This window comes from Bufo gargarizans, chromosome 8 (assembly GCF_014858855.1).
Source record: "Bufo gargarizans isolate SCDJY-AF-19 chromosome 8, ASM1485885v1, whole genome shotgun sequence".
In the NCBI taxonomy this organism is placed as follows: domain Eukaryota; kingdom Metazoa; phylum Chordata; class Amphibia; order Anura; family Bufonidae; genus Bufo; species Bufo gargarizans.
Window position 1 is genome coordinate 41,533,887 of NC_058087.1, and position 27,676 is coordinate 41,561,562.

A 27,676-nucleotide genomic window follows, 5' to 3' on the forward strand; every position below is an offset into this window, starting at 1 on the left:
GCATTGGTTACTCTAGATAACCTCAGGCCGTCCGCAAGTCCCCTTGACGGCGACGATCCATTCGGATGTCTGCCCTATTAACTTTCGATGGTAATTTTTGCGCCTACCATGGTGACCACAAGTAACGGGAAATCAGGGTTCGATTCCAAAGGGGATCCTGAGAAATGGCTACCACATCCAAGGAAGGCAGCAGGAGCGCAAATTACCCACTCCTGACTTGGGGAGGTAGTGATGACAAATAGCAATACAGGACTCTTTCTAGGCCCTATAATTGAAATAAGTTAAGTTTAAATCCTTTAATGAGGATCTATTAGAGGGCAAGTCTGTTTTCAGCAGCCGACTCGCTCCTGGTCTCCACAACGTTCACCCCGTGTGCCGTCAGGGTGAGGATTGTGTTGACCAGACTGGACTTGTAGGTGAGGGCCTACTGGTGAGCTGACCCTCTAAAAGATTGTAGGTGAGGGCCTGCAGATGAGCTGACCCTCTAAAACATTATATGCAAGGGCCCGCAGGTGTGCTGCGTTCAAAGGCCTGGGGTAATGACATTTGGATGCTGCGCTGGGACACGGAAGTGGATATGGTCGCTGATGGTGCTTGCGAAGGTCCAGGTGCAGGGCGGCAGGTATCTGGGCCTGCGCCTTTGACAGGGGATTGGTCAGCACGTAACATAGGGGAAGAGGAGGCACTGGTGTTACCAGCAGACAAAGATTGTGGACGCAGGCGTTCGTCCCACTTATTACCCTGCTTGGATGCCATGTGGCAGTTCATGCTGGTGGTGGTGAGGCTGCTAGTGTTGACGCCCCGGCTCATTTTGGTAAGGCACAAGTTGCAAACTACTATTCTTTTGTCGTCTGCACTTTCCTTAAAAAAGCGCCATACAGTGGAACACCTACCCCTTGGCAGGGGAGATTTATGCAAGGGGGTGTTCCATTGAACAGTTGCAGGCCTGTTTGGTATGGCCCGCCTTCTCCCTTTTGCCACCCTACTGCCTCTTCCAGCCTGTTGCGGTGCTGCAGATCCCTCCCCCTCTGTACTGCTGTCCTTGCTCGGCTTTCCACCTTCCCAGGTTCGGTCAGTGACTTCATCGTCCACCACCTCCTCTTCCACTTCCTCACTCTGCTCATCCTCCTGACTTGTTGACCTAACCACAACCTCAGTGATTGACAACTGTGTCTCATCATCATCCACCTCATTAAACAGTAATTGCCGTTCCCCACTGTCATCTTCTTGCGACTGTGGATGCTCAAGAGTTTGGGAATCAGGACACAAGAGCGGTCCCTCTTCAAGCATACTTGGCGAGAGGGCCAAATCAAGGAATGGCGATGAAAGGAGGTTCTCAGAATATCTGAGTGTGGGATTACTTGTTTGCCCAGACTCTCCATGGTGAGAGGAAAGAGGATCAAGACTGGATTTGGTGGAAGACAGGGTGGTGCTTAACCGACTGGAAGCATTTTCTGCTGCAATCCAACCAACCACCTGTTCGCACTGGTCTGACTCCAAGAGTGGTGTCCTGCGCCGCCCTGCAAACTGGGACATGAAGCTAGGTATCGTAGATGATTGTTTTCTTGTGCTCTGGCAGCAGGCTCAGTATCAACGCGCCCAGGACCACGGCCTCTGCGTGCACCATCAGCATCATGGCCACTTCCCCGTCACACAGGAGATATCCCGTAGATAATGTCAATGCTGTCACCAGCGGCTAATAAAAAATTACAGGGAATGTCACAGGTATTTGGGATGAGGAAACGTTATACAGGAGAGGTACCACCGGTAATGTCACTGTCCACAGCGTCTATGGAAAAAGTACACTGTATGTCCCAGATAAATTTTGTCAGCGCACATGGAACACTGCAGATGTGGCACTGGTAATGTCACTATCCGCAGCAGACACCGTCTACGGAAAAAGTACTCTGGATGTCTCAGATATTTTTTGGATGCGCACACTTTACACTGGAGATGTGGTGCAGCTAATGTCACTGTCCGCAGCGGACACTGTCTACGGAAAAAGTACACTGGATGTCACAGATATTTTTTGGATGCGCACACTTTACACAGGAGATGTGGCTCAGCCAATGTCACTGTCTACAGCCGCCTAACTATTGCACTATTGCTATTCAGTGCAGTATGCGCCAAAAATAGATATTGCTGCCACACACAATAGTCCTTAAAAGGACTTTTAGGTCTGTAAAGTTTTTGTAATAAAAATATTCTTATATCACTCTCTACACTGTTTGTCCCTTTCTCAGCACAGCTCTCCCTGACTAAGACTGAGCCGAACATGCGTCATCGGGTACTATATAGCACCCGATGATGCGTTACGGTCAGCCAATCACTGTAATGCCAGCAGCCAACATGGCTATGGCATTACTGTGAGGGCAGTACTTACCTGCACGTTTATTGGCTGCATAACAGCCAAGAAACGTGAGGGAAGGAGACTCGAGCATTGCGTTCGAGCACATGCGGTATTTGGACGAATACCACCATGTGCCGAGCATCGAGATGCTCGAGCTGAACTGGTGTTCGGCCGAGCATGCTCGATCAACACTAATGTGCACCTATATTTTTATACTTTTTTGTGAAGAAATAAAAAAAAACATTGTGGCAAACCTTCAATGATGAGTTTTGCACTGGTTCTCTTATCTTCTGCTTCAAACATGTATTTTGCTTCATCTTCAAAAGCAACTGACTTAATCACCAGAGAGTGTCTTGTGCCTTCGGCAACCAGCTCATACTTGTCATCTCCCTGAAGTTCCTGGGTTCCTTTTAGCCAACGGTATGTTTTAGGCAACCTAGAAGTCTCACATTCAAATCTTGCTTCATCTTTTTCATACACCTTGACATCAGTGAGTGGAGTAATGAAGATGAGTGGAAGTTCTGTAATTAAATACAGGTGTCACAGGTTAGGATAGGTTGATTTATTTACAAACTTAACCATTGAAGACATATGTAAAATATGTGTAAAATGAATCTAATTGATTCTTGCTGACATTCAGTTATACAATTAGGGAATATGAACCAACCTTTTACTTTGAGGTTAGCTTCATTTTTGGCATTAGCAGCCTGGAATGAAACCTCGCCTGCCATATCCAGTTTGCAGTTATATAATATGAGAACATGTTTCTTCCCATCCTCTATGATTTCACAATCCTTTCCAGAAGAAATACAAATAAATACATTAGCAAATCAGTAAATAAAATTATCTTCACTAATTTCATAGAGTGAATTAAACAATTAATATTATCAGTGTCTTACAGGAGAAGAAGACAGGATCTCTCCCTTAAGTTTCCATTGGGCATGAACATCAGGTTCTGAGATTTCAACCTCAAATCGCGCTGTTTCACCTTCAAATACCTCCACTCCGTACAAGGGGCGCTCGATTTTAATGATGCGTGCTGCAATGGAAAAGAATATATTCATACAAAAAAAAGCTAGTATAAATAATTGCTATAATTTAATCCAGAATGTCTTGGCTATTAGCCTACGGATGTAACAGTTCTAAACTTGAGTGTGGTATCATGTCACAGAAGCTATTGAAAACGTCAATTAAATGTTTCTTGCTATGGAATACTTCACTGATTAAGAATAAAGATGAGGATTTCTACATTTGTACCTTCTATATTCACAGTTCCTTTAGTTTTATCTGTTCCACAGTCACATTCGTATTCCCCTTTGTCTTTGTCTTCAACTTTCTTAATCTTCAGAATTCTGCGTTTGCCATCGGTCTTGATGCTCACAGTTTTTGAAACCTTGATTTCTTCACCATTTTTAAACCATTTCACTGGTACGTCTTTGCTCAGCTCACACTCCAGCGTCATGTCATCCTTTTCCACTGCAGTGTAGTCTTGCAATTTTACAGTGAAGTAAGGATCAGCCTCTGTAAAAAGATTACCCAAAATAATAAATATACTGCAAAGAGTATTGCACAGGTAGCATGCCACCAAGCATGGAACCTTCGCCTTACAAGAAAGTACATAAACAAACATAAGACAGTCACTACACATAAACATTTATTTCAAGTATGTGTATATATGCATGTATACATATATATTGCATACATGATCTCTAACAGACATTTGTACATTTACAAAGGAAGGCAAGTTAAAAAGGCAAAGAAATGAGACAATAAATACGAACACAGGTAATGACAGAAATTGATGACTGTACAATTTACAACACAGAAAGAAATATATACAGACACACGTATAAGATAAGGAAAGTAAAGACAATTATATATGTTGAAAACAAACAACACAAACCTAAATATAGACATAACACCAAGTACTAGGCATATGTAATAAGTCTCTGTTCTGAAGAGGTTTGTTTAAAAAAATAGAACAAAGAAAAAAGAAAGCGCCGAAAGACGTTATGCGTGATAGTAACACTATAGCTAAAACTGGCCATTACCTAAACTTAAACTACGGTTAGCAAGCAGAGCTTGGTTACTGTAAAAATGAAATGATAATATCTGTATAAGCAATTTGGAAAATACTAAGAACTTTAGTTAAATAATTCAAATTAGATGAATCATTAATACTCGCAATCATATTATATAAAGCGTTATACAGATTACAGCATTAAATAGTATCAAAATAGTAATATAAGCTCAAAATGGATTAACCATAATGAGTCTAATTAGTGGCATACTCAGTATATATAATTTCTAGGAGGTGGTAAGGCATAATTATCAGATAGTAAAGCCTTGGCACAATTATAAAAAACATGCAGGCACGTAAGCATTAAAATTCAAGATTTTAGATGATGGCACTTTATGAGCTAAGGCAGCTATGGTTTAAGCTGCAGCTAGCATAGTGGTTGCTATGTGCCAAGAGTACAAAAAAAGAGGAAAGTGAAGAGGAAGAATTTTTTATGCAGAGACAAAAAAGCGACAAGGCAAGAAGGACCGTCCAATGTGTTCCATTTATAGTGTAAAATGAATGTCTAACTATAATTATATAAATGTACATAATTATAAGAAAAACAATAGCTGCGTGACTGCCACTTAACAAATATCATACCTAATACTTTTAGTTTGGCTGTTGTATGTAGACCTTTAACTTCTGCCTTAATTTGGGAGATGTCATCTAGAGTCACTTCTCTGATTTCCAGTCTGTGAGTCTTGCCATCTTCAGAAATAAGAATAGTTCTACTTGTGTGTAGTTTCTTGTCATTCCTGTACCATGTTACGGGCATATTCTCATGGGAAAGCTCTAATTCAAATACAGCAGTTTCTCCTTCCTTGACAGTCTGATCTTTAAGTGGTGAAATAAACTTAAGCCTGATTCCTGAAACAGAAGTATTTAAAATGAACATACCGTTCAGTACGCTAGCAGGTAGAAATCCACGACATCTTTAAGGGTACCATAATGGTAAGTACGGCAAGAATCAGTCTACGTTACAAATTAAAATAGGTTTGTAAAGATGAGAAAAAGAGTTTCTCTTTGGTATTCATGCTGATTTTTTAATGTTGGATTTATTTCATTAAATGATGTTGTTGTCAACCCATCCATACTATTGACTTGCCTTCAACCGTGAGCTTGGCAGTTGTCTTTTTGCCATCAACCTCTGCAGTGTAATCCCCTTCATCATCAAATTCAGAGTCATTAATGACAAGGATGTGCTTTTTTCCATCAGCAATAATGTCAAATTTCTCTCCGGCCTTTATGATATCTGGTCCTTTTGACCATATAACATTTGCTTCTCTGGTAAGAGCACATTCAAATCTAGCCTGGCGCTTCTCTGGTACCGTAACGTCCTTTAGAGGAACGGCGAAGTCAAGCTCAATTTCTAAAGAGAGAATGTGGTTCATATATAACAGTTAAGGGGGAAGAGAACATATAATACTCAAGGACAAATGGTCAGAAAAGTGGAACATACCTTTTACATGAAGTATGGCTGTGGTCAGGGCATTCAAAGCCTGGAATAGAACTTCTCCTGCTTGTTCAACCTTGACTTTATGCAGGGTAAGGAAGCGCTTTCCTCCTTCAGCCTTGATTTCACAAGTCTACAGGACAATTTTAAAAAAAAATATGTTTAAATAAAATTATGTATACACAGAGTTTACTACAGGAAACAATGTATCCTACTAAGGTCTATTTTACCAAAGTTCTCAGAATACTCCCTGGTTCAATTATCTATCTCCCAAAAATATATTTTGGCAGATGGAAAATTGATCCAAGACTATAAAAATGGCTCTTTGACTCACAGGTGATGGACGTAGCACTTCGCCTTTCAGCTTCCATTCTCCAGGAATATCTTCCTCAGATATCTCACAGTCAAAGGATGCAGATTCTTTCTCATAAATCTCAACATCTTGAATTGGTTTAAGGAGGTTAACTTCACGCTCTAAGATGACAAAAAAATTCCCTTAATAATCCGTTAAACCTTCTTCATGTTTAAATCATTTATGCAATTTTTAAATCTAAAGAAGTAGGGTATATTGTTTACATACCACCAAGTGTGAGTTTTGCTGTAACTCTTTTTCCTTCAACCTCTACAGAATATTCTCCTACATCATCAGGACCAGCATTTTTTATAATTAAATAAATTTTATTTCCATCCTTTACCAACTCAGTTTTGTCATTTGGCTCTGGTGAAATTTCTTCATCTCCTTTGAACCATTTGATGTTTGGAGTATCCTTAACTATTACTGCTGAAAATGTTGCTGCAGTCTTGGGCTTCACATGCTGGTCTCTGATAGGCTTAACCAACCAGTCGCGAATGACCTCTGCAGAAAAGACAAATTATTGCAATTTTTTAAAAATATTTCAAGTTGGAACAGATTACAGCATAAAAACATTTCTCTTTAACACCTTCCCGACATATACAGCGGATGGTCTATAAGGCAGACACCAGGAGGCGATAACACTATTCATAGACATTTAACATCTGAAGGGTAAAATCCTGGAAAAGCTGTGATCACAGAGTTAGAACAGCTCCCCTGCACCTAGACTGAGAAAGCTGTTTGGTTTCTATGGCAGCTTTAGGCTTTCTCAAGGCTTAAAGGCCTGCCACAGCAAAGTCCCTATGAAGCTCTGCCTATGTCACAGCGAAGTGTCCACAGTTAGGGCTCCATAATAACATAGTGAATCTTATTACCTTATTGCAATCATTGGGAGAAATGATTAGACAATGGTATGTTAAAGTTCCCTAGAGGGACATAAAATAAGTGGTAAAAAAGTAAATAAAACATCTAAAAATTAGAATCATTCCCTTTCCCAATAAAATAGGAAGGCAAGGAGTCAAAACAGAAAATTGATCAGGAAGGGGTTAAGGACATGCTGAATATCACATCACAAAATTTTATGAATCTCACAAAAATTGTTTTTTCTTAAGTTAAAAAAGGAAAATATTTTAAATCTTACCAACTACTTTGACATTTGAAGAACATTTGATGTTAGCAGCTTCCACAGCGCAAGCATATACACCAGCATCTTGATCATCAGCTGCTAAGATAGTGAGTGTGCGGGTCAATCCGATTGACTGGATTTGGAATCGGCCTGGCTCATCAGTGAGTACTTTCCCATCTTTGGTCCAGACAGTATCCCTTTCCTTGTTTAGCTCACAGCTCAAATATAATGGCTGAGTTTTGACAACAGTGACTTCCTCTTCTAGGGTCTTTACAAAACGTACTGGCAACTCTGTAGAAAATGGAAATAAGAGAAATTAGTTATTTAGGGTAAGTGCTTATCAGATAAGAAACATCTACTTTTATTTTTATCAGCATTTCTATAACAATAAGGCTCCATTCACATGTCCACAAGTGTTGTCCGCACCCGTTCCGCAATTGTGGAATGTATATTGGCATTTGTATATGTCCCTCCCCCTTATTCTTCTAGGGTAATAGGACTGTTTAGTCAGTTTGTTTCAAAAGTGGGGGATGTTCCTTATATGCTTATTGGAGATTTTAACTGAATACTGAATGCAGAATTGGATATGATGGGATTCAGAGGGATATATAATAATACATATATTTTCTCTCCCTTGAAAAGGACATTTAGTGAATTGGGATTGATAGATATATGGAGGACATGGAATCCTCATTCTAAGGCTCCAGTCACACATCCGCAATTCCATTCCGCATTTTGCGACGTGTGGCCCCGATCCAAAATTGCGGACCCACACTTCCGGGTCCACAATTCCGACCCTGAACAAAATAAAACATGCCCTATTCTTGTCCGCAATAGCGGACAAGAATAGGCATATTCTCTTAGTGCCAGCAATGTGCGGTCCGCAAAATGCGGAACGCACATTGCCGTTGTCCGTGTTTTGCGGATCCGTGGATCCGCAAAACACACACGGATGTGTGAATGGACCCTAAGACTTTCTCTTGTCCTAATAGTTTATATCAGACTCTTCCTACAATTTATATGGCATTCCGTAAGGGTACAGCCACATGACATGACCGTGCTGTGGTCAAGTACCACGCAGCCAATTAGGCCATGGCTGTCTCTTATTTAACTAATGAAGACTAAACTGCATAGCTGGTCGGCATTTTTAATGGCCACGCAGTATTTAAGGTGCCTCCACTATGGTATAACTGTAATCTTAAAGAATTAATAAGTATTTTAAAAAAAAGATTGTTTAGAATGAATAACAGAATGGTGTATCAGGTATTTAAAGGGCTTCTGTCACCCCACTAAAGTGATTTTTTTTTGGGCTAGTGAAATTAGTTATATTGCGATATATGACAATATAATTGTGTTACTTACTTTGATCCAGCAGTTTCTGCAAAAAACGACGTTTTATAATATGTAAATTCAGTCTCTACCAGCAAGTAGGGCGGCTACTTGCTGGTAGCTGCTGCAGAAATCCGCCCCCTCGTCGTGTTGATTGACAGGGCCAGCCGGGATCTCCTCCTCCGGCCAGCCCCGTCGGCATTTCAAAAATCGCGCGCCTGTGTTGATTCGGCGCAGGCGCTCTGAGATGAGGAGGCTCGTCTCCTCAGCACTCCCTCAGTGCGCCTGCGCCGATGACGTCTTCTATTTCGGTGATGTCATCGGCGCAGGCGCACTGAGGGCGTTCTGAGGAGACGAGCCTCCTCATCTCAGAGCGCCTGCGCCGAATCAACACAGGCGCGCGATTTTTGAAATGCCGACAGGGCTGGCTGGAGGAGGAGATCGCGGCTGGCCCTGTCAATCAACACGACGAGGGGGCGGATTTCTGCAGCAGCTACCAGCAAGTAGCCGCCCTACTTGCTGGTAGAGACCAAATTTACATATTATAAAACTTCGTTTTTTGCAGAAACTGCTGGATCAAAGTAAGTAACACAATTATATTGTCATATATCGCAATATAACTAATTTCACTAGCCCCAAAAAAAAAAAAACACTTTAGTGGGGTGACAGAAGCCCTTTAATGAGGGACATCTGAGGGATTTTAATAGTATTAGGGCAGAGTATAATGTAGCTGATTATTTTAGATATTATTACCAGGTCTATCACTCCTACTGTTGCTCAAATAATAAAGAGAGACTTATGAATAAGCTTTCTGTAATGCAAGCTACAAAGAAGTCTCTGTCTAAATGCTATAACATTGTGGCTAGAAATTTGGAGACATTGCAGTGTAATACTGTTTTGAAATGGTGTAAAGATATTGAGGGAAAAGATGATGTGGCATGGCCTAATGTCCTTAAGAGTATACATAAAGTATCTAGAAAATGAAATGATAGACTTGTACAATTTAATATAGTTCATCATTTATATTGTTCCCCGCTTTTGTTCCCTAATCTGAGTCTGGGAAGAGGGAGGATGCCAGATATCCATGGTGTTCATAATTATTCTTGATTATTGGGCACAGGTTTATGATTTGATAAATGCAAAATGTTGAACTCAATTGGTTCCTGATTCCACTCACAGCGATTTTGAGACTTCTCCTGAATAACAGACAGATAAAACTGAATGTGACCTTACTTCTGAAGATCCTCTTTCTAGCTTGGTTATCTCGAGTCTGGCTCTCTAGTAAGATGCCGAACCTATCTCATCTATCTATCCCTTATCAAACTAATGTCTGAGTATGAAATTACTTATTAATGATAAGTACATGAAGGGTATCATTGAGTATGAATGACTTTATTCTTTTTAACATTTTCTTGGGATTATATACCGTATTTTTCACCCTATAAGATGCACCGGCCCATAAGACACACCTAGGTTATAGAGGAGGAGATAATGAAAAAAATATATTTTCCATTACACCTCAGATCAGACCTCAGCTAACAGTCCCAATCAGACCCCCAATGTTAATAAGACCCCAACAAGTCATGTGAATGACCCCCAATCATACCTCAGACCCCAATCAGACCTAAAATCAGCCCCCAGCAGCCCCCACTGCCTCTCATATTGGCCCCCAGCAGCCCCTATTGCCTTATATCAGCCCTCTATTGCCCCATTGCCTCTCATATTGTCTCCAGCCTGTCATGTTGCCCCCATTGCCTCTCATATTGCCCCTATTGCCTAATATTGTCCCCATTGCCTCTCACATTCCCCCCATTGCCTCTCATATTGTCCCCATTGCCTCTCATATTGTCCCCATTGCCTCACATATTGTCCCCATTGCCTCACACATTGTCCCCATTGCCTTTCATGTTGTCCCTATTGCCTCTCATGTTGTCCCTATTGTCTCTCATATTGCCCCCATTGCTTCTCATATTGCCCCATTGCCTCTTATATTGCCCCCAGCACCTCATGTTTAATAAAATAAATAAACCACTTACCTCTCCTGCTTCTGGATGTTGCCGCTTCTCTCCTCCAGCGCTCTCTGTCTTCCGGGTGTGCTGTGAAGGCTGTGCACAGCATGAGATCACAGAGTGCAGTTACGCTGTGCGCAGCCTTCACAGCCGACAGTCGGGGACCAGGAAGCGGTGAGTACAAAGCCTTCACCGCTTCCCGGTCCTCCCGTACCAATGAACGCTACCATAATGGAGGCGCTCATTACTATTCGCCCCATAAGACGCAAGGGCATTTCCCCCCACTTTTGAGACAAAAAAATGTATCTTATGGGGCAAATAATACGGTAATTATGTTTGGATATAATTGTTTAATGATGATTTCTGTATAGATTTTGGTATTATTACTTATTTCAATATTTTAGAAGAATGATGGGAATAAAATATACTAAAAAAGTTACCATTATCTGAATTAATATCTTTTTTTTTTTTCATATAAAAGCAAATACCTTCAACAATCAGTTTGGCTGTTGATGTTTTTTCTTTGTTTCCAAGTTTTGCAACACATGTGTATTCTCCAGTGTCTGACAGCTGCACGTCAATGATATGAAGCTTTCTATCTTTGCCATCAGCAATGAATTTATGCTTGGGGCTTTCTCTCAGATTGCTGCCATCTTTCATCCAAGTAGTAATAGCAGTAGAAGGTGAAATTAGACACTCAAATATGGCTGAGGATCCAATAGATTCTGCTTCTTCTAAAACAATGTCCTTCAGCTCTTTAACAAACTTAAGTGGAACAGCCTTCAACTGGTAGCTAAATGCAGGCTCATCTGGAGGTTTTTCACCACCACTACCAGGACGAAGCTTCTTTTTGTCGGCATCAAGAGGTGAGGGTGTCTTCTTGATACCTAAAATTCAGATGTTAATTTAGCAACATGATTGCACTCCAGGAATGAAGCTTATTTAAATGGATTTTCCTGGGATTTTTTTTATTGATAACCTCTCCTCAGGATAGGTCATCAATATCAGATTGGCAGCTGGTTGAAGAGAAGACCGTGCACTATGCCAGCACAATCTTCTCTTCATTGTTTACCTGCTCGTCATCCACATGGCAGTCCACATTGCAGCAGTGAGCAGGTGTAATTACAAGAAACTACCCATTCACTTTAATGGGATGGCTCGTTCCTATACGAGTAACTACACCAGCTCAATGCTGCAATGTCAACAGCGAGCATATAAACAATGAAGGGAAGGCTGCACTGGCACAGCCTTCTCTTCAACCAGCTGATCAGGGGGGGGTTGCTGGGTGTTGGACTCCCGCTTGTCTTATATTGATGACCTATCCTGAGGCTAGGTCATCAATATAAGTATCCCGGAAAACCCCTTTAAGGATGTATACTCAATACTTGTTTTAATATAGCAAGTCAATTATAATGAATCATAATGTACTGGATGCCAACAATATACACAACATAGACATGCAACACAATCTCACCTTTAATAGGTAGTTTACCCTTTGGTGCTTCTTCTTTTGGTGTCTTGCCATCTAAAGTGAAACAGTTAGTGAGTGATATTAGTAGATTTCTCAAAAAGCATTTTGTTTTGGAATTCCAAAACATGTGTTAATTGCAGAAGTGAACTGTAATGAGTTGAACAAAACTATAATGGACTAAACAGGTGGTGAAAGTATAGATGAAATGTAAAATGTCACCTATTATTCCTATACTCATAAAAAAAAAACTAAAAGAAATTAGCCAATGGACCATGCAAAACTGTGACATTAGATTGTGAACTTTTGTGAATAATTTCTACTTTGAAACACAAAACACAAAGACAAACAATGAAACAATATGGAAATAGATTTGTACGACAGGTAGATATCATTGACAAGAATGAAGAATGGACATATATGATGAACAAATGTAACAATGAAGACTGTATATGGTTTCTTCTTCAAAGATGAGCACAAAGACGAGTTTATGAGTAAATGGAAATGATCAGTGTCTTCAAGCATGTATGAAATAAGCTTTCCATTTAAGAATATTTAGCGTGCATGACAATGGTGGTGGCTGGTGGCACATGGCTGGTGACAAGTTTTAAAGCAGATCTTTGTTTTGAGCAGAGACTCCTCACCTCGTCGTCGAATAGCTTTTGCTGGAGTTTCAACAGCACTTTTTTTAGTATGCCCGCTGTCTTCACTCATTATTTCTTCCTCAGAACCATAATCAGTGTGTTCTGATGGACTTTCTATTTCCTGGTCCCATATCTCCTCTTCCTCTGCTTCCTCAGATTCTGTTTCTGTTTTCTGGGGACTTAAATCTTTTCCTTTTATAGGGCTTATTTGCAGTGGAGATTCTTTAACTAAGGATTTCTTTGGCTCTGCTTTTTTAAGATCAATAGGCGTACTGGTTCTGCTGATCACCTTTCCAGATGTGTCCTCTTTTCCCAAGATGCTTTTGCTAGTTTGAATCTGTTCCTCGGTAATAACAGGAGTTCTAATCTTTTCAACTTTTTTAAGAGCAGGTATCACAGGTTTTTCCTCTTCAGCCTGTACTTTAGAAATCTTCTTGTCTGGAGTTTTCAGACTACTTATTTTTGGCAAATGAGCAACACCTTTTTTCTTATGGTCTTTCTCCACTTCAGGCTTTAAAATCTTTCTATCTTTTTCAACTTGTCGCTTGATTTGGTCTTTTGCATCATCTATTCTGGAAGTCTTTGTTTCCTCAGCTATTTCTATAGCACCTTGTTTTTCTTCTTTTTCAGTAGCTAAGTCAGCTTTTTTGTCATCTACAAACACTTCCTTTTTAGATATTTCTGGAACAGTTAAAACAGAAATATCTTGTTTTTCTGATTTTGCACTAGTAAATGACTTCTTCTTAGGCTCTGCAGCATCTTTAGGCAATATTTGAATACTGTCAGGGAGTTTATCTACAATATCTTTTATGGGTTTCTCTTTAGTTTTTAATTTCTCACTAGTCTTTTGAGACTCATCTTCACTTATACCTATAATATTTTTATCTTTTAATTTATCTGCAAGCTTGTCACTGTCTTCTGCCAGCTGAGGTCTCTTTCTATGCACTGCTTTATCACTTTTAGGTAAATCTCTCTTTTTATCATCTTGGAATGCTTTCTCCACATCTACCTCTAAACTGTGGATTTTAGGCTTGGAAATAATTTCTACTTTGGCTTCCCTGATTTTTTGGGTTGTTTTTTCAGGCACCTCCTCTAATAACTCACCACGAGGCTCTAAGAATTCACTACTTTCTAATCTTTCTTCCTCATCAATGATTTCTTCACCAGGGATCGTTTTTCTTATTCTCTTAACCTTATCAATAGTTTTGCCCACTTTCTCCTTAATTTTTTTCTGAGGTTCCTCTATGTACTCATCCTGGCTGTCCAAAGATTCCTCACTTTCCGTACTACTTCTTTCTATTCTTTTATCTGCATCCAGTTTTGGGGAAATTATTGGTTCTTTTTGGGGTACCTTTGAAATTATTTTTCTAGCCTTCTCCATAGTTTTATCTGTTTTTGCTTCTTTCATCTTTTTACCAGGTTTTTCAATAACTTCTTCAACAACTGATTCTATTGTGGGAACTTTTTTAATGGCTTTTTTAACCTTTTCTTTTTCTGTCCTAATCTTTGTGACTATCTGAGTAGGTATTTCATCATCTTCTAAAACTTCTTCGCTTTCTGTACTGCTAGCTTCTAAGATTTCTTCTTCTTCCATCATTGGAGGTTCATATGGGGAAACCTTTTTAATATGTTTTCTCACTTTCTCTCCTGCTGTATCTACTTTAGTTTCTACAGTGACTGGCACAATTCCTTTTCTTTTAAATTCTTGAACTATTTTTATAGGTTCTTTTTCTTTTAATCGTCTTTCCTTTTTACTGGATTCTATTTGTGGCGTTGGTGATTCAAGGTCTTCAACTTCATAGTCTTCTACTATGTGAGCAGCTGGTTCAGGCTCCATGATAGCTTTTTGAACCTGTATAACTCTATTTTTATCTTTTATTTTTTCGTCCTCCTCTAAGATAACTGATCTTTCTTCATATTCCTCCTCAGAATGGTCCTCTGAATATTCAATTATTTCTTTTGACTTCAGTTCTTCAGGAGCCTTATCTCTTTTAGTGACTTGGACCTTATCTTTTTTATATGAAATACTTCTTTCCACTTCAGTTGTATCTACAACTAGTCTTTCTGTTTTAAAACTCACATCTTCCTTGATTTGAATGAAACTTTCACCAGATAGAAAAGGTACCCTCCGAACTCCTTCTACCTTGCTTTCTTCAGACAGCATTTTACCTTTCTGCTTTATCTTTGTTGAAGCAGCTGGTTTCTCTGTGACTACAAAGGTTTTACATTTAAGTCACAAATCAAGACCCAAGAGGATAGAACATTTTATAAGATTCTAAAGAACACAATATCATACACATAATTGCCATAGAAAGGTCACAAATAAAGATCCCTGCTAAATTTAAAATAGACATAGGACACAGACAATAAAGACAATATAAAAAAAAAAAAGTACAACACAACAACAAACAATAACCAAAGGTTTAGTTATCTAGAACAAGGGTATTTAACACAAAAATAACAGGAAATGAAATTATAGTATTTAAAAAAATAAGAACACAAACACATGATAAAAATACAACCATAGACACAACAACCAATAGCTCAGAAGACCTTACAACCTAATAATTAATAGCACTATTCATTAAAAATCCTATAAGTGTTGCATCTATAGTAAACCATATTTATATAATTATATTGTGAGAAATGTACTATGTGTACTTGAATAAAAAGTTCATAAAAAAGATTGTATCAATTATCCTCTAATATGCCTTATAAAAAAAAAGCCACATAGCAATTGTACCTGTTTTCTTTCCAACCACTGGAGCTGTGACCGGTGCTGTTACTACGGCTTCTTCTGCTGTTGGCGATGGAACAGCTATAAATTAAAGTGCATCAAGTTGGTAAGAAAATGTTACTGTACAAAGATTAATGTTGTGTTCCTTAAAATTCTAAGGATGATTATGGCTGATTATACATTCAGATATCCATTCTAACTTGCTTTCTTAATTTACAGGTCTAAAAATTTAAGTGGAAGCATGCATCAGAAATGTGCCACATTTGGGTGTGTTTAATGGCAAGGTCTAGGTGCAAGAAAGTAAGTTTGCCTCACTGTATGTTCATACTAAATATCTACACATAATAATAATCTGAATTACTACCTAAATCATTTTGTGCTCTACCACTATAAGTGTTATAAAATAATTTGTCAAATTACTAAAAACACAACTTAATGAGATGTGTTACTTAGAAACAATTAGTAGCAATTCAATGTTTGTAGAAGTGGCCAATTTCAAAGATTTAGTCCTACCTTCTACAGGTGATGGCACTTTTGGCGGTGTGGGAACGGGTGAAGTCTTAGCTTTTTCTGGAACTTTAAACATATTATCTTTGGTTAATTAAAAATCTAGACTGTAAACAGTTTTTTTGCTTGAACTTAAACTTTATAAAAATAAAGTATGCATATGTTAGGATTAGAAGTATGCAACTTTTATATCACAAATATATATTCAAAAGAAGGTTTTCAAAGAAGCATTAGTGAAGATGATTTTTCTCCAAGTTAACAAAAGATGATGATTAAAGTTGACAAGGTAATTGACATGTTTTTTTTTTAAATTAGGGAATCATTTAATAATGGATATTAATTAAAGCAAGTTATCCAGTTAGAATATAATCCTTAAAAGCATGTACCTTTGACTGGTTCAGGTTCTGGTTTTGCTTCTTCTTTTTTCACAGGTGGAGTTACCTCTGGTAACTTTTTCTTCTGAACTTCAGGAACTTAAAAATAGTATTGAAGTTTACAAGCAAGGCGGATGAAGTTATTTTATTTGTAAAAGTGTTCTTAATGTTGGAAGATTCATAAATAGATAATGAAATAACGCTGTCACTTAGTAACAATCTTAAGATCCTATTAAGATGTTTTTGAAATACATTACAAGACACGTAACAAAGTACAGCACAATACATTGATAGATTTCTAATTATTAAGACATAATGCTAGTTACCTTCAGGTTTTTTTATTTTTTCTACAGGAGGTTCAGGTTTTTTCGGCTTCTCAACTTCTTTTCTAACAGGAGGCTCTTCAACTTCCCTTTTGACTGGTTTTAAAACTTTAAGACAGAGATTTCTCTTTTACTATGGTAAGTTCAAGATATGGCATGCCCAGAAACTTTCAAACCGTCGCATAAAGCATTAAGCATTTGGAAGCATATACAGCCAAGAACTTTGTGTCATTAAGAAATACATAGGACAGAAAGTCTACAATGATACAGCATTGAATTATGAAGAAATTGAGCTTTTTATTTTTATTTTTTGCCTAATTGTATAATATCTGCAGCAGTATTAATCTGGAAAGCCTGATAATCAAAGACAATAGCAGCTTACTATTTAATTTTAACCCAGTTATCTTTCTTTGACTATTAGTAAGTAGTAATGTTATCAACATTTACTACAATAAATGTAAAAAAAATATTTCCTTTAGAGCAAAGCCAATTTTAATTTCACATTTTGTTAGATATATTATAGCCAAATAATTCAGAAACATAAAATCTATCTGCCTTGCTTTATTTGTTATGCAATTTAACCGTTAACTGCAAGAGTGAAATAAATTAAATGTTATAATGTTTTAGTAGCAAAATTATATTATGTATAGCTGAATGCTCTAATACATATACAACTATACCTGTTTTAAAACTAATCTCTTCTTTTTTTGGAGGGATAATCTCAGGTTTAGGTTTACGGATAATTTTCTTTTCAGGTACTTCAAAAAGATACAATTTAATTTCTTAGTCTTTGAAATATGAATGAATTTGCCACTTGTGTGTGGTTTGTTACACAAGTTATTGTGTATGTTCTGATATTCCAAAATACTTTTTCATAACTCTTAGGTCTTCTATAGTAGCACTTTGTTAGCTAATTAGACTATGTTGCAAATAAACTATACTAACTGTATTTACTTATTTAGATAAAAAGCACATATTTATAAATATGACTAACAATACAGCTTGAAAGACATAATATAAAGTGGAAGCTTAAAATACACATAAAAGATATAAACAAGCAAAGTACTTTTCTTTACTCTATAAGAACAGTACAATCAGTAGCTGGGTATTTATTGCACTCTTCTCTATATAGTGTGAAGAGGTGCTATACCTTTAGCTGGCTTAAGTTCTACTTTCTCAGGCTCAGGTGCAGCTGGGGATGGTTTTTTAAGTACAATCTTCTTTATCTCTTCTGGAGCTTTGAAAAAAGTAATAGGATATTTATTGATCTGCTTATTCTGACAATCGTATATATTTATTAAGAATGACCTGTTTTAAGGCAATGTAAGAGCATTAGTGTTGTACATAGACCAAACACACATTTTAAAGATAGATATCGAACTTGGTTTTATGATATAGCAGCAGCCATTTAATGAAGTGGAATGGAAAATAAAATGATAATAAACAGTATTATAGTTCTCAATTATTAGACAAGATGATCACAATGCCTGAATAAAAGGGACAACTCACAAATACGAACATATGGGTTAAAATCAGTACATGAACATCTTTTCAAAAATATGAACACCATGCTAAATTTGTATTCCTATGATGATGGACAAGAATGGATATAGTGATATGTTGCAAATGTATAAGCATTCCTAATACCTCTCATTTCCTCTGTCTCCTCTTTTATAAAGGGAGAAGGGGTCTCAATAATTCTCTCATCAGATTGATACTCTTTAAAGAACAGGATATAAAACTTAGTGTAAATTTTTTGGGGGATGAACATGGTTGGAAATCAACAAGATGAAACATAAGACAGCCAAGACATGATGACAAAACATAAAAGATTTTGAAAAAGCTGTGTAGAGGGTCCTTCTGTTGACAGACACCAAGAACACATTGTTAGAAATAGGAAGAGTTTATTTTCAAATTCTATTAAATTTAATATTAATAAATATTTTCTCTTAAACTTGTTTACAGTTTATACACTAGGAAATCTGCTTTTCAATCCAATACTAACCTTAAACCCTTGCTGACCTGACAAAGTATGGGGTCTGTATATGAAACGTGTTATCTTTTTTTTACTTGAATTAATTGTTTTGCTAAAGCTTATTTTTTTGGCCATGAATAGTGACGGCTCTCAATCGATCCAAGACTAAAAAGTAATAGTCTTTCTTGTCATTTGCTACGCTGGAAAGTTAAATTAACATCCTTGGAAAGATCTCTGGTGGCTGCATGCTCAATGGTTTATCTCCTATGCTACAAGCTTCTAAAAATGTGGTGCCTTATTGCCAGCCTATTAGATGCAACTTCCCTATGTTTTTCTCCAAACTACTCAACATTAAGCCCTGCATGATTCCATTAATTAAAACAAGGAAGTGATATAATGTTCTGAAAGATGAAATGATGTATGCTGATGATTGATACATTTAATTATACCTTCAGTTTCTAGATCAAACTCCTCTTCTTCTTCCTCCTCCTCCTCAGAAAAATATATAGGTATTTCCTCTGGTGTTGAAATAGTTTTTTGTGAAACCTCTGGCACTTTGAAAATATTATAGTGACACATATTAGGGTTTATTTGTAATAGGGGTAAATTCCATGTAAAATAGTAACAGGATTGTACTGCTTAGAACCTGTCACAGAAGGGGTTTTAATGTATGTTTTTTTCTCTGGCACAGGTATCTTAGGTTTAGTTGGCACTTTAAAAAATATTTAAGTTTATTAAAGCTGTGGTAAATTCAATAAATATATCTACATACAGATATAGTAGAGTTAACACTCATGCTTTATTACATGTGTTATCTAAACTAAATGCGTTAAGCAAACACCTTTAATTGCTTTTCAATGGCTTTTGTTTCAAGATAACACGATGAGTTAAGAAATTTGAGTTAAGAGTTTGAGTGTTAACCCTGCTACATCTGTATGTACTATTTTAATCATGTACCTGAATCAGGAACAACTACTCTTTTAAAAATTTGGACCGAAGTCTTCTCTTAAAAAAAATAAAATATTGCTTCTGTCACTTTATGAATAATTATTTTACTATTTTTTTTTCTGTTCACAACTGAGAGTTTATAATGGCTCTGGAACTGCTAAAAATTTGGGAAATCTTATAAGTATGTTTTATCTGAAACACAGCAATGTAAAATTTTAACAATCTGCCGAAATAGATGTTATACCATTTTATGAAATATTCTGATGTGTTTAGAGGTAGACACAAAGCCAATGTACCTTTTACAGGAGGTGCTACATCTTTTTTAGCAACTGTGACAGGTTTTTTGTCTTCAATGACGGGTTTCTTTGATAATGCAACAGGTTCTTAAAAGATATTAATAGGACATAAATATTGTGAAAATACTAGACAACAAAGTATAGCATCACAAACACAAAGAGATTACTTGTCCTAATCAGACAACAAACATTTAGAACATTTATATAAGAAAGACAAAGCCTACATATTGGACATCTATGTACCTTCCACTGGTAAAACAGCCTCTTTTTTAGGTTCTACCACTGGCTTATCCTCTGGGATGGGCTTTGTAACCACTTCCACTAGTTGTAAAGATATTAGTTTTACTTCAGTACACATAAGAGATAGACATCGAAACAAGTTTGACAGTATAAAAATATACCTGCAGCAGGAACTGCAGCTTCCTTTTTGGAAAGTGGTCGAACTTTTTTATCTTCGGGAACCAGTCTCTTACTAACAGGTACAGTGGGCACAGGTTCTTTAAAGATATTAGCTTAGTATTAACAATTTGCTAGAAAATATATTTATACTGTATACGTGTATACATATACATGCAGTGATAACATAGAATACCTTCTGCAGGTGGCTTTACTTCTTTTTTAGAAATAATGGAAGCTTTTTCCTTCAAGGCAACTGGTTTTTGCAATTCCACTGTTTTAAAAACAATAACCAGTTTAGAGAATACAATTTTTAAAGTTCCCTGAATTTGCCATGAAAAATATAAGACATTCTAAGCTCCATGGTAGTGATATACTGTACATTAGTATGCATTTCTCTATAGGAAAGGGTCTTTAAGATAATTGTTTATTTTGGTTACTTTCCTATATTAGACCTAAAAACAGAAATGACTGAGAATACTATGTATAGCTTTCTCTGTAGATATTACTTCTTTTAAGGATTCAGAAATGGTTTGCTTGTCTTCAAAAGTCAATATACTTGGAAACACTTAAAAAGATATTAGTTTGATATTAGGTTAAGAAGATCCAATTGTTTGCACTTGGTAATTCGTCATAAGAAGATAATGATTATGTTATGTACCTTCTGCAGGTGGCTTTACTTCCTTTTTAGAAATAATGGAAGCTTTTTCCTTCGGGGCAACTGGTTTTTGAACTTCCACTGTTTTAAAAAGAACAACCAGTTTAGAGAATACAATTTCTAAAGTTCCTCAATTTTGTCACGAAAAATATAAAACATGCTAAGGTGCATGGTGGTGATATACATTAGTATGCATTTCTCTACAGAAAAAGGGTCTTTAAGATAATTGTTTATTCTTGGTTACTTTCCTATATTAGACCTAAAAACAGCAATGACTGAGAAAATACTATATATATACCTTTCTCTGTAGATATTACTTCTTTTAAGGATTCAGAAATGGTTTGCTTGTCTTCAAAAGTCAACATACTTGGAAACACTTAAAAAGATATTAGTTTGATATTAGATTAAGAAGATCCAATTGTTTGAACTTGGTAATTCGTCATAAGAAGATAATGATTATCTTATGTACCTTCTGCAGGTGGCTTTACTTCTTTTTTAGAAATAATAGAAACTTTTTCCTTCGGGGCAACTGGTTTTTGAAATTCCACTGTTTTAAAAACAACAACCAGTTTATATACAATTTCTAAAGTTCCTCAATTTTGTCACGAAAAATATAAGACAGGCTAAGGTGCATGGTGGTGATACACATAAGTATGCATTTCTCTATAAGAATGGGTTTTTAAGGTAATTATTTCTTCATTGTTGCTTTTCTATGTTAGACCAAACAACACAATGACTGGAAAAATGCTACATTGATATATATATCTGTAGATATTACTTATTTTAAGGATTCAGAAATGATTTGCTTATCTTCAAAAGTCAATATACTTGGAAACACTTAAAAAGATATTAGTTTGATATGAGATTAAGAAGATCCAATTGTTTGCACTTGGTACTTCGTTAAAAAAAGATAAGGCTTATCTTATGTACCTTCTTCTTTGGACATTATATCTCTTTTTGTAATGGTTAGCTTGTCTTCAGATGATGGTCTTTTAGGAAGGTCTATACCCTTTGTATGGAAATCAACTTTTTTAGACTGTTGCATAGGAATCTGTGGCTCTTCTTTGCGTGTATGACTCTTTAACACTTGCTCTTCTTTAAAGATATTAATTTGGTATTAGTAGAATTTCTCAAATAGCTGAACAATTGAAACAGAACATAAAGATTGATATTCTACCTTCAATATAATACTGTACATCTCTTCTAAAATGTTCAGCAATTTGCAGTTTTTCTTCTGGAGTGGAGACCTCCACTTCTAAAGATATTAGTTTAGTATGAGTAAAATAAAAATCAATTATTTGTTGACTAATGGTTACTTAAAAGTCTCACAATACCTTCAACATAGGTATCAGCTCTTCTTGTTGCAACACTTAGTATTTTTTCTTCATGAGTTGGTCTGTTTTGTGTACCTGTCACTGAAGATATTAGTTAAAAATTAGTATTTAGTTTTTAATTTTTTGAGTTTGTATCTTGAAATGGATTTGTAATTGTATAGCAAAAACTTCTGTAACTTTCTTCTACTAATAATTTGATTCTAACTCCCGAGTATTCCGATTTAAAAAAAATCCAAATCTAGTTCTGCTCCCACTTGAAAGGTAGATACAATTGTATCAGTAATGTAAACCTTTCCTTCCCTAACATTTTACTACATTTTACAAATGTAAGTAAATGTCAGCCAGGGTGTAGGCTGTTTAGCTTGCAGATAACTATCTAGACAGTATACGTGGCATCCACCCTTTAACTCTGAAAAAGTATGTGTTACAATATTATAGTACCTTGCTTATGAAAGGCAATTTCTTTTTTGGTTTGAGTCATTTCTGGCTTCTCTTGACAAATGAGTTTCTCTTGGGTCCCCACTAGTTTGGGTATATTAAAATACCATTATAATTTACTATAAAATATCCTTTGCTGGCTGATGTGGTTACATAAAAAAAAAGATTGTATTGTGTTGTATTTTACCCTCCACTTGGAAAGTATCTTCTCTCTTAGCTATAGTAATTTTTGGCTTGTCTTCTGTGATAGGTCTTTTCGTAATATCTATTGAATAAGATAGTAGCTAAAAATTAGTATTTTGATTTGTGAATATTTTTGAAATGATGAGTTAATGGTTGACGTAGAAGATAAATTGCATAACATACAGTACCTTCTTTAAGAAGGCCAACTTCTTTTTTAGATTTAGTCATTTGTGACATCTCCTGAGAAATCAGTTTTTCCTTGGTCCCAACTATTTTAAATATATTAAAATATCATTATTATATTACTATAGAATATATTTAGGTACTTGATGTGATTATAGCAGGAAAGAAATTAGATTTACCTTTCACTTGGGAAGTATCTTTTCCCATAGCTACAGTAATTTTGGGCTTGTCGTCTGGGATAGGTCTTTTTGTGATATCTATTAAATAAGATATTAGCTAAAAATTAGTATTTTGATTTGTAAGTGAATACTTTTGAGAATATAAGCTAATGACTGAAGTAGAAGGTATATTGTAACATACAGTACCTTCTTTAAGAAGACCAACTTCTTTTTTAGATTTTGTCATTTGTGGCATCTCCTGAGGAGTCAGGCTTTCGTTGGTCTCAACTATTTTAAATATATTAAAATATCATTATTAAATTGCTAAATTACTTTAAATCATTTATTTAATTACTTCGGGTGGTTGGTATGATTATAGCAGAAAATAAATTAGATTTACCTTCCACTTGGGAAATATCCACTCTCTGAGTTACAGTAATATTTGGCTTGTCATCTGGGATAGGTCTTTTTGTGATATCTATTAAATAAGATATTAGCTAAAAATTAGTATTTTGATTTGTAAGTGAATATTTTTGAGAAGATGAGCTAATGACTGAAGTAGAAGGTATATTGTATAACATACAGTACCTTCTTTAAGAAGACCAACTTCTTTTTTAGATTTAGTCATTTCTGGCATCTCCTGAGGAGTCAGGCTTTCCTTGGTCTCAACTATTTTAAATATATTAAAATATAATTATTAAATTACTATAAAATATCTTTGGGTGGTTGGTATGATTATAGCATAAAATAAATTAGATTTACCTTCCACTTGGGAAGTATCCACTCTCTGAGTTACAGTAATTTTTGGCTTGTCTTCTTTGATAGGCCTTTTTGTGATATCTATTAAATAGGATATTAGCTAAAAGTTAGTATTTTGATTTGTAAGTGAATATTTTTGAGATAATGAGCTAATGGTTGAAGAAGAAGGTATATTGTATAACATAAAGCACCTTCTTTAAGAAGGCCAACTTCTTTTTTAGATTTAGTCATTTGTGGCATCTCCTGAGGAATCAGTCTTTCCTTGGTCCTAACTATTTTAAATATATTAAAATATCATTATTATATTACAATAGAATATCTTTAGGTAGTTGATGTGATTATAGCATGAAATAAATTAGATTTACCTTTTACTTGGGAAGTATCTTTTCCCATAGCTACAGTAATTTGTGGCTTGTTGTCTGGGATAGGTCTTTTTGTGATATCTATTAAATAAGATATTAGCTAAAAATGTGTATTTTTATTTGTAAGTGAATATTTTTGAGAAGATGAGCTAATGGTTGAAGAAGGTATATTGTATAACATACAGTACCTTTTTTAAAGAGCTCTGAACATTTTAAGATAACTATCTGGACATGTAGAGCGGTGCCCATGGATCTCACTGCACTTACTATTATCCCTGGGAGCCGCTCTGTTCGCCCGCTGTGGCCCCGTTACCTTCTTGCTGTATGGTAATTGCTATCAGCAAACCAGGGAGGAGTCTGCCCTGTTTCTCCCTGGGCGTTCCTTCTCCCTGACTGTAGCACTGTCCAATCGCAGTGCAGAGCTCACAGCCTGGGAGATTTCTTTCTCCCTGGCTATGAGCTCTGAGCTGTGATTGGACAGCGCTACAGCCAGGGTGAAGGAACGCCCAGGGAGAAACAGGGCAGACTCCTCCCTGGCTTACCGATAGTAGCAATTTCCATACAGTATGGGGAAAGTTAACAGGGCCACAGTGGGCGAACGGAGCGGTGCCCAGGGATTATAGTAAGTGCAGTGAGATCCCTGGGTGTCGCTCTACATGTCCAGATAGTTATCTTACAATGTTTGGACCAATGAAAGGTCCTCTTTAAGAAGACCAAGTTCTTTTTTAGATTTAGTTATTTGTGGCATCTCCTGAGGAATTAGTCTTTCCTTGGTCTTAACTACAGGGTGGGCCATTTATATGGATACACCTTAATAAAATGGGAATGATTGGTGATATTAACTTGTTTGTGGCACATTAGTATATATGAGGGGGGAAACTTTTCAAGAAGGGTGGTGACCATTGCAGCCATTTTGAAGTCGGGCATTTTGAATCCAACTTTAGTTTTTTCAATAGGAAGAGGGTCATGAGAAACATGAAACTTATTGGGAATTTCACAAAAACAATGGTGTGCTTGGTTTTAACGTAACTTTATTCTTTCATGAGTTATTTACAAGTTTCTGACCACTTATAAATTTTTGCATATGCTGTGAAGATACGAGATGTGCAGCACCTGAAACTATGGATACTGGAAGCCTGTGCTAGCATTTCTCCTGCGGTGTTGCTATTGAATATTTTGTGTGGTTGATATGGTTGAAGCAAGAAAAAAAATTACAATTTACCTTCCAATTTGGAAGTATCTTCTCTCTTAGGTACAGTAATTTTTGTCTCATCTTCTCTAATAGGCCTCTTTGTGATATCTACTAGATAAGATATTAGTTTAAAATTAGTATTTTGGTTTATGAATAAATATTTTTGAGATGATGAGCTAATGATTAAAGTAGAAGTTATATTGTATAACATACAGTACAGTACCTTCTTTAAGAAGACCAACTTCTTTTTTAGATTTAGTCATTTGTGGCATCTCCTGAGGAATCTGTTTTTCTTTGGTCTTAACTATTTTAAATATATTAAAAAAACATTATTATATTACTATAGAATATTTTTTGGGGGTTGATATGATTATAGCAGGAAATATATTACAATTTATCTTCCACTTGGGAAGTATCCACTTTCTGAGTTACGGTAATTTTTGCCTTGTCTTCATTGATAGGTCTCTTTGTGACATATATTCAAGTGAATCTGTCACTTACATTATGGCTATTGAAGTTAAGCTATTTCTTAATAGCACATAGTACTTTTCTTCTCAAATGTACCTTTGTTTTGGCAATTGGGGTTTCCTATCTTTTGAAAAAACTGTTTGATATGCAAATTAACCAATTTAAGGTGCCCAGAGGGGCATTATTTTCATATGAAGGAGCCTAGGCACGCTTCCTGTTGGTGCCCAAGCCTCCTCCTCTGTGTTCTAAAATGATGCCCTCTGCTGCAATGTGTCCATCTACCCCATTGCTATGTCACATACAAGACCTTTCCCTGCTGCACTGCAACAAATTCTTGTGCATGGCAGTGCCAAACAGTGCCTGCACCTGCACACGGAGAGTCCCACTGAAGGAATCAACCTCAACTCTGAAAATGGTCATGCGCCAAGCCCAGTAATGCACTTCTCCTGGGCTCCTTTCTACGAAAATCACATCCCTCTGGGCACCTCATTTGCATACCGAATTAACAGATTTTTCAGAAGATAGAAAACCCTGATCTCTGAAACAAAGCTACTCTTAGGGATAAGGTACAATTTGTTGTTAGGCAATCTCTTTACCTCAATAACCATGATGTAGGTGACATAATCCCTTTAAATAAAAGCTTAGCTAAAGTTTTGTATTTTGGTTTGTGAGTAAACATTTTACAGATCATGATTTAATGGTTATAGTGGACGATACAATATTTTCTTTACGAAGGCCAACTTTCCAATGAAATGGGAAGACTGATTATTACAAAACATAAACATGGAAATTGGCTTCTATTTTTATTATAACTTTTAATGTTTTCTGTTGTGAATGAATACAAAGAATGGTAGTGCTGACTATATACCTTCTCTGCTGGAAACTTCTCCATTCTCAATTACAATTGGTTTTGGAGCTTCTTTGAAAGTTATTCTTTTTGGAACATCTAGTAAGTAAAGTATATTATTTTTATAAGTATTATATACACATATGGAATTAGTAATCTTGTTGATGTTTTAATGACTAGATCGAAGAGTATTTGAAAGATTAGACCATACCTTCTAATTCAAAAGTCAATTGTTGCGTAGCTACACCGATTTCTAGTTTTCCTTTCGGTGTAACAGGCTAGGAATTTCATATTTTAATATTTTTTTAGCGTTATGGACTGACACAAATTATTACTGATACGTTACCACTATAGAGTAGCAAATTTTATATATAGGTTTTAATGATTAACTGGCTAAAATGAAAATATATAATTGTGTTTTACATTCTACATGAGCTATCTGGTATAGTAGTTTTTCAATATCATTTTTTAACACTTTCTTTCAAGTTCTATATTTAGAAATGTGCATTCCAGATATAGCAGGATATGGGATAACTAGAGATAAGCAAAGTTTAGAAAAATTTGATTCCGTAACTTTGCCGGAGTTAGCTAAGAAATTTAATTAGTTACAAATGAATTTGTCACAAATCGGTGAAAATCAGGTATAGCCAGGCCACTCTTCCTTAGGGTACGGCCACACTGAGTGGCCATACTGTGGTGAAAAACCATGCAGCCAATTAGCCCGCAGCTGCCTTTCATTTAACAA

The 27,676-nt window shown here is 36.3% G+C and overlaps 1 protein-coding gene across 50 annotated transcripts in view; it reads right to left on the minus strand.

Moving 5' to 3' along the window:
* TTN (titin) overlaps positions 1-27,676 on the minus strand; it is a 249,119-nt gene that overhangs the window by 95,643 nt on the left and 125,800 nt on the right. For 29 of the 50 annotated variants that reach the window (XM_044303133.1, XM_044303118.1, XM_044303159.1 and 26 more), the window contains 25 exons: positions 21,011-21,088; positions 20,546-20,623; positions 20,355-20,450; positions 20,197-20,274; positions 19,954-20,040; positions 19,159-19,263; positions 18,382-18,453; positions 17,885-17,971; positions 17,415-17,492; positions 16,738-16,842; positions 16,424-16,510; positions 16,044-16,106; positions 15,537-15,611; positions 12,156-12,206; positions 11,170-11,568; positions 7,359-7,634; positions 6,446-6,721; positions 6,200-6,339; positions 5,872-5,998; positions 5,518-5,781; positions 5,013-5,279; positions 3,608-3,871; positions 3,250-3,389; positions 3,018-3,144; positions 2,605-2,871 (listed from right to left, as the gene is read on the minus strand). In XM_044303133.1, the coding sequence (XP_044159068.1) occupies positions 2,605-2,871; positions 3,018-3,144; positions 3,250-3,389; positions 3,608-3,871; positions 5,013-5,279; positions 5,518-5,781; positions 5,872-5,998; positions 6,200-6,339; positions 6,446-6,721; positions 7,359-7,634; positions 11,170-11,568; positions 12,156-12,206; positions 15,537-15,611; positions 16,044-16,106; positions 16,424-16,510; positions 16,738-16,842; positions 17,415-17,492; positions 17,885-17,971; positions 18,382-18,453; positions 19,159-19,263; positions 19,954-20,040; positions 20,197-20,274; positions 20,355-20,450; positions 20,546-20,623; positions 21,011-21,088 (3,687 nt within the window). Of the gene's footprint in view, positions 1-2,604; positions 2,872-3,017; positions 3,145-3,249; positions 3,390-3,607; positions 3,872-5,012; positions 5,280-5,517; positions 5,782-5,871; positions 5,999-6,199; positions 6,340-6,445; positions 6,722-7,358; positions 7,635-11,169; positions 11,569-12,155; positions 12,207-15,536; positions 15,612-16,043; positions 16,107-16,423; positions 16,511-16,737; positions 16,843-17,414; positions 17,493-17,884; positions 17,972-18,381; positions 18,454-19,158; positions 19,264-19,953; positions 20,041-20,196; positions 20,275-20,354; positions 20,451-20,545; positions 20,624-21,010; positions 21,089-21,305; positions 21,384-21,476; positions 21,555-27,676 lie in introns of all 50 variants that reach the window. The other 21 variants (XM_044303157.1, XM_044303155.1, XM_044303153.1 and 18 more) reach the window with 12 other exon arrangements.